Source organism: Austrofundulus limnaeus, unplaced genomic scaffold (genome assembly GCF_001266775.1).
Source record: "Austrofundulus limnaeus strain Quisiro unplaced genomic scaffold, Austrofundulus_limnaeus-1.0 Scaffold2, whole genome shotgun sequence".
NCBI lineage: Eukaryota > Metazoa > Chordata > Actinopteri > Cyprinodontiformes > Rivulidae > Austrofundulus > Austrofundulus limnaeus.
The window spans coordinates 9,018,783-9,026,487 of record NW_013952404.1 but is presented as its reverse complement, the minus strand read 5'-3'; the positions used below and the strand labels follow the sequence as shown (position 1 = coordinate 9,026,487).

General features: G+C 38.9%; 1 protein-coding gene across 1 annotated transcript in view; it reads right to left on the bottom strand.

Moving 5' to 3' along the window:
* Positions 1 to 4,989: 4,989 nt before the first annotated feature.
* rpl13a (ribosomal protein L13a) overlaps positions 4,990 to 7,705 on the bottom strand; it is a 5,146-nt gene continuing 2,430 nt past the window's right edge. The window contains exons 2-7 of the mRNA XM_014014982.1: positions 7,159 to 7,231; positions 6,488 to 6,553; positions 6,185 to 6,286; positions 5,818 to 5,903; positions 5,588 to 5,647; positions 4,990 to 5,244 (exon numbers count right to left, since the gene is read on the bottom strand). Of these exons, the coding sequence (XP_013870436.1) occupies positions 5,035 to 5,244; positions 5,588 to 5,647; positions 5,818 to 5,903; positions 6,185 to 6,286; positions 6,488 to 6,553; positions 7,159 to 7,231 (597 nt within the window). The 3' untranslated portion in view covers positions 4,990 to 5,034. The remainder of the gene's footprint in view (positions 5,245 to 5,587; positions 5,648 to 5,817; positions 5,904 to 6,184; positions 6,287 to 6,487; positions 6,554 to 7,158; positions 7,232 to 7,705) is intronic.

Sequence of the window (7,705 nt, the reverse complement as noted above, 5' to 3'; positions counted from 1 at the left end):
TTTTTTTTCTTGACATTTTATAAAATGGCAACTTGACCACTCATATTTTATGGCCTAATGTGCCAAAACTTTTGACAGGATTATAAAAAAAATTCTTATTAGTTTCCTAAATTTCTAAGCAAGCGCATAAATGCGGGAGTGATATGTAAATGAGTCAACACAACAGATTAACAAAACAGATTCACACCACTTGAAGAAATTAGTGAGTCAGAATAAAATTCATTTTCTTATCACAGAGAGGGACCRAAGACCAGATTCAGCTATAAGCCAAAGCAAGTCTGAAGAGAGACTTTCAAGAATGAAGAAATGCTGATCATCACAGATACAATGGTGAATGAGATCAGAGGCTTTTGGAACAAGAAAAAAGTCAAAGTTCTCAGATTGGCTGATAAAGTGTCTGACCTCGCAGAGAAGATTCTGGAAATCCAGCTTTGAAGACGCTCGTCATTCATACAGGAAGTGATGAAGTTAGGAAAAGACAGAAATTCTGAAGAAGGATTTAATCCCCTTCCTGAATGCAATTCAGAATCTCAAAATGGGGGTTTTCATCAATAGGTCCATCCCTACAGCARGAGGTGGACATTTAGTAGACTGTTTGCTCTTAATTGCTTTTTGAAAGAGTTCTGTGCTGACCACTCTGTGGGYCACGTCAACAACTTTAACCTGTTTTGGGAATGAAAACATCTGTTCAAACCTGATGGACTGACCTTGAATCGATCTGGAGCTGAGATTCTAGATTCAAACGTGAATCACGTTCCGGCTYGAAACAACAGAAAACAACAGGAGAGTTATCAACAGGTGTCTGAAGGATAGCTGGAGCCAACTGAGACAGGATTGGAACAAGGAGACTTCTGCAACCAGAAGTCTCAGATCAGAACCACAGAGGAGTTACTTCAAGCTGCAGAACTGGAAGAACTGGATTCATCAACATCACAAACAGAGGAACTGGAAAAGGGGTTCCCCCAACCTGCAACTGAAGAACAACTGAACACCTCTTCTTCTCCACCAGAGAAACCCAAACCGTCAACTGAGAATGAGGATGTAGAACCAAGAAAAATGTGTTTCCCTTGATGGAAATGAGTTTGACATCCCTGCTTTACATTTTGAGAGCATTAGCTATTACAAATGTCTTTGCAATGAGCAAAACACTGTTTTGCTTAGTGGGGAAAAAAAGATATGTGAAAAAAAAACTATTTTAAAATTCCAAGTGCAATGATTATTTTTTTTTTGTTCTTTATCCTGCTTAATCTCCACGTCCTAAAGCAACCMTTGAAACAAAGAATAATTTGTTCATATAACAGGGTTAAAACAGCAGAGACTGCAAAAGAAAATTAATGGTTCAAAGAGGGCAAGTCTCCTCAGGAACCCTTCTGGTAAAGTCCCACAAATCACAATAAAGAGTGCTTTCATCAGGAATAAATTCGATATTAAAACTGTGCTCCCTGATGTGCTCCCTGATGTGCTCCCTTTGCTAATCTGATTTTAAAGCTATCTCTGCTTTGATAATTACTTAACAGAATAATTTTGAGGCAGTCACCGTAGAAATGAGGCATTACTGGAGTATATAACAGGAGCTTAGGAAACCAATCAACTCTTGCTGGCATGTAGGAAAGCTTTTCTATTGTTTTCATTCGTCACACACACATGGTGTGTGTGTGTTGGATACACAGTGATGAAACATCAGGTGGTAGCTGTTAAATCTTTCAGGTGTGTCTTTCAGCTCTGTTGTTTCTTGGTCYGTCTATGTTCCTACCCTCACCTGTGGTCAGAAACTGGGTAATTGAAATAGATAGGGTAAGAAGTTCATCGAGGGAGAGTTGGAGGAAGGCAGCTGCTGCTCTACATCAGAGGAGCCAGTTGAGCAGGTTCAGGCATCTGTAGCCCACATAGCAAAATTAATCTGGCCCAGTTCTGGCCTACACAAACACTCCTGACACTTGGCCCAGATTCTGCAAAAAATGACGACCCTTAGGTGGCCCAGATGTGGTTTGCCAGAGGTGGTCCATTCATCGGCCAGCACCACATAAACCAAACCACAACTGGGACAGTTGTGGCATTCCATTTTAAAAACAGTGCTATTGTTGTCAGACCTGGCCCACATCCAGTTGACAAACCATTTATCATGCAGGCAATCAGACAGCAGTGCTGGACTGGCACAGATCTGGTCCACACCTGTCTGCTGTGTGGGAAGAATTCATAAGTGTTCCAAGCATGTCCGAATGGTAGATGGACCCAAAACACTCTGGAAAGACTATCAGCTGGCCTGGAAACACCTTGGAATCCCCCCAGAAGAGATGAAAATAAATGTCTGGGCTTTCTTAGTTAAGCTGCTGACCCCATTGACCCAAATCTGGACGGCAATCAGTTATTTTTCACAGATACAACTCAAGAAACCATATCTTTGCAACAAGCTGATTTGTTAGAAAAAGTCAGCTAAACAGTAAATTTTATATTTATGACTCCACAGCAGGTCCACATAGGAGGGAGGAGAGTCTATATTTATAATGTGCCAGTCCTGCAGGAGCCATTTCAGACAATCATGGTCCTCTCAATCTGTTTCAGCGAGTCTGATTAGAGAGCAATTTCTTTCGCAGGCACCATCGACCAAACATCCCATTTTAGGAGCTTGCCACAGCATTGTCTCCATCTGTTTAACGGAGTCATGACGTCTTCCGTTAACACGGGTAGACAGACATCAAACTGGCCCTGATTCTCTGCGGGYCAGCTTTTATGGAGGACATGTCTGTTTATAGTAAGCAACAGAGAGAAAGAGGGACAAACATAGAAGGCAAGGGTTCTTCATGCCAGGTTTTCGTGATATATGAGAAATCCTCTTCAGACACCCTTCTGTTTTATTCAGAAAAACATTTGGAAGTCGGTTAGAATGAGAAACCCTGTAAGACCCAAATACAATGCACACACATGTGCAACTAATCACTTTAAAGGTGTCATGAGATATTTGGATAATGCTCAGGGGCAGGTGTGTGTGAGACGAGGGTTACTGATGAAGGATGCCCTCTTCAGGAAAAATATTCATGTCTCTGTTTAGTAGACTTCAAGAAATATTCTATTGTGCTCAGTGAAGAGAAAAAGTGGTACAAGACGTGACCTAAAAATTAGTACTTCAAACTACTATAATTTATACAACACACAACAGGTCTTGATTAATGCAAACATTAAACTATCTCTGTAAGTCCCTGTTTATTATAGTATACATGGTTATTATTATACAGTAACTATAAGGTTTAAAAGAATAGTGTGATTTCTCAAAATTAAGCTCCATCTGTTGGTATGACTCATGTCTTTCAAATATCAATTTTCCTCTAATCCAAACCGATTATTGCATGTAAACATCATTAAGTTGCCTCCACCAGGCACTGAAGGCACTTCTCGGAGACATCTCAYGAGATCCAAAATCAATGTGAGCGGCCACAAGATGACTTTAAGAAAGATGATTTGGAGCTTGACTCTTTTATTGTATACTTAATGCATTCTCAGAAAAACCAACTAAAAATAAGTGAGAGGGATTTCAAATGTAAAAGACAGAAAAGACTTCWGGAGAAAAAGACTTAAGTGGTAAGAACGATGCTCAACAAGAGGCCCAGCTGCAGAAGTCCGATCCCAAACCTGAATCCTGTCTTTAAGTGGGTTGTCACACATGAGCCATAGTGGGTCCTAATGTAATTAAATGCTTCAAATCTACATTGATACAAATTTAAGCACTTAAGTCAATTAAAACTGAATTAATCATATTTTATCTTACAGAGCAGGTTTTTGACATTACACTCCCCGTCTACATCTGGAGCAGTTGAAACATCCTTGAGCAAAGCTATTTAAATCTCTAATGATTTTCAGAAGGCCATGTTCTATTAAAATGTAACAGAAGAGAGAAACTAAAYTGATTGATAATAACCTGAGAATCTGTGTTAATTGAAGTAGTAGAGTTAGAGAAAACTCAGACGAAGGGCAGTGAGAGCCATCCATCTTCTCCCAGGAGATCCATGTGAAGATGTGCAGCTCCCATTAATTCTGAGCAGAGCAAATTGTTCAGCAGCCAAAAAAATCTAACCAGTCAAAATTATATTTGTTACAATAAAGCTGGTAGGTTTTTCCATAAACAATGCAGCACCCATACACAGGAGTTCTTGTTGGTTTGTTTGAAAACGTATTCAGATCACAATTTTAATATTAGATTAGTTCAGAGTACATCTGTGAATGTTATTACAGATGTTTCAAGAAAACAAATGCCTTGAGAATCTATTGCAATGATCCCCCATTCCTGCTCCTTGGACACTTTCCTGCATGTTTTTTAAATGTTTCTGCTTCAAGACATCTAATTTGAATAGCAGGCTTTTGCAGAACCTGAATAGCTTATAGCCTTCAAGAACCACTTTTATCCACTGATTTATGAAGTACAACACTGCCATCATCTGGCAGTATTGTATGGGACTTCAAATAAAAGTACAACAAAGGGTACGAAACTAGCCGTCAAAGTAATTTTCACATAAAAAGAAAATATACAAAACATATTTCTTTGATTGCTTTTCTTTGTCCCCCCCCCCCCTTTTTTTGGGAACTGGCGCCGATCTCCAGCAGTCTCATGAGAATCTGGAGACGTCCTGGACAGGTCCATCACAGGGACCCATGAGACAAAAGAAAAACATTTGCTTGCACCCAGGGACTATTAGTCACCAAATTAACCTGTGCATGGAAACTGGAGTTGCCATTGAAAACCCATGTGAACAGAAGATAAACTCCAACCAAAGACCCCAAATCGTGTGCTCTGTCTTCTCCCAGATCTAGGAACTGTGCCAGTAAACCGTTGAATACTTAGTACCATGTTTGATATTTGTGAAATACTGATGAAAACTTATTTTTCACCTATATATTAAATTATCTGTAGGTTAATTAGACCAAATATCAATGATGTGAAAACACATTTGCACAATAATTTCTTCAGTTGATGTAGTGAGGAACAAAGCACTGCAATTATTATAAACATTTAARTGTCTTTATTGGCCACAGATAACCAGGTTAGACAAGTACACCATATTGTTTCAGAACTGCTGTGTATGGAGCAATCTTGTTTTCAACATTTTTCTCTGCCAGCTTGGTCAACTTCATCTGCGTCTTCTTCGTGGCATAGCGGAGCTTMGACTTCTCCTTTCTCTTCTCCTCCAGAGTGGCTGTGATTGCCTGGTACTTCCAGCCAACCTCATGTGCCAGACGCCCAAGCAGGGCAAACTGACGAAGAAAAAAAACAACAAAAGAACGAAAAAGAATTATAATCTGTGTGATGATGGGAAAGAAAACTGCACATTTTTTATATAAACATTGGCATGCCTCAGTCTTCATTTTTCTATTTTCATGATTACAATTCATAGAAGGGAGAAAAAAGATTCATCACTGACAGCCACAAGAGTCCACAGATTGTTTTTTGTTGTTTTTAAACATTCAGTGGATATTGTTTCAGTCCTGTTCACACATTTACAGATTGAAAGTTTCCAGCTGATGCACAGGGTATCCTGGACTCAAATCAGCATTCTGAACTGTAATGTGTGTTACATAGTAAACATTTAAGGCTCACCTTACGAGAGGGCTTCAGGCGCACAATTTTTAAAGCAGCTGGGACAACCATGCGCTTTCTCTGTAAATGAAAATCCCAATTAGAAAAAATACAAAAGACAATGTATTTATTGATTGGCACGTCGGTCAAGAGTTTTGTTTCATGATTACTCAATGAAGGGGGATGAACGAAATAATCAAGGGCAGGTGATTTTCAGAAATTATGAAAAAGGAGAATAAATAAAAACACACCTTGTCATAGGGTGGAGGGATTCCATCAAACACCTTCAGCCTGTCGAGAGCAGCCTGGCCCCTCTTGGTTTTGTGGGGCAACATACCTATTTAGAAAAGAACCTTATTGGTTTAATGCATTCAAGCTGGAAGGGTTAAAAAAAAAAAAACACAAACAGAATGGTACACTATTGCTCAACTCAGAAGTCAGATCCATAAAGGTTTGTTCATCAATAGATGATCAGCTTCGGGATAAAAAAGCTCATCATTGTCAAGCAATGCCTCATTTGGGCCGAGTTAAACCACCACAGGATGACAGTGCTGCATCAAAAATATACTTCCACTGATGGTCAAACTTTGAGTGGGTCAACTGGAGCTCCATGCTCACCTCTGACAGTCCTCCAGAAGATCCTGCTGGGAGCTCTGAAGTGGTAAGGTCCACGAGAGGGATTTGTGTTCATCCGCTTACGCAAGAAAGCCAGGTACTTCACTGTTGGAGCACATCATAAAACATTACAGCTCAACTACATATTCTTCAAACCACTAGATGGATGCCATTTCAGACAATAATGCTGTCTCAGATGGTAGTGCATGTAAGGTATTCTCATGGTCAATGAAACTCAAACTATAGTGACAAATTATCATCACCGACAAGCAGATCCATAAAGAAATTAAATCATATTTTACTTACGTTTGTTACGATAGAAGTTACCGGATATGTTGATGCCTTCYCATCTCACCACGACCACTTTTTGTCCTAAAAGAAAACAAACAGGTTGACTAAACCTACAACTATTTGTCTCTGTTAACATGTAATAATTTCAATAATGTTATTCATGGTTGTTGAAAGAAAAATGAAACTCAGATTWAAGGATTAGTCCATTTCACAAGATGCATCTGCCTCAAAGAGTAAGGGGTCCCCCAATTGTTTTAGACATATAGACACAAGACAAAGTAATAGAAGAAATAGATCCTTCAGATACATTTTTCAGGACTGCATTTTAAAAGGATAATAAGCATATTAATAAATAAATAAATTTAAAAAAACTAAAATTGTATCTAGAATTGGCCATGTAAATTTTTTTATCTCGTCTAAAACCTGCTTATTTACTCTGTAAGCTAGATACTTAAGATGAATGATTAAAAAGCTTCTGAAGAACTTGACACACTGAAAAGCATGAAGGARAGTGGCCACTAAGGACCACGTTTTTTTAAAAATCTAAAGCAAGCATATATAAACTTTTAAAAGGCACAAGTTATGTAAAATTTTACTTTTTAAATATTTCCCCCCTAATAATCCAATGGCTCTATCAAATTCAAGTCAACATTCGATTTAGACACAAAAAAATAAAATAAACATACCTAGGAGGAGCTGTTTGGCCACAATGGCAGCCAGTCGGCCCAGTAGATGGCTTCTGCCATCTAACAGCAGAACCTGCAAAACAAAAGTTTTAAAATAATGTATGTTACTCAAAACACACACCCATTATCCCTCCTAATGTTCTTCAGCAGAGGTGAACAATCTCCTGGTTTTCAGGCCAATACCCTGCTAGGTTTTTTTTTTTATATTATTTCTCTGCTTCATCACACCTGATTTGAATGAAGGTTGATTAATGAATTTCTGCAGAACTTAAAGGCGTGATTTAATCACTGWATCAGGTGCGTTGAAACAGAAATTAGCACATGCAGGATAGCGGCCTTCGAGCACCAGGAATGGCCACGTTTATTTTYCTCAGACACAAGGCTTGTTTGTTGCTGAAGTATTACACAATCGAGACACGTAGACGTTTGTTAATTCAAAAATGACTACAGTGCTCAGTGGCTCACTATAACATATATTCTCTGTGAGGTTACAACGTAAAGAACGAACCCTAGCATTACCATTACGCAGGATAAAACTATTCGGGGG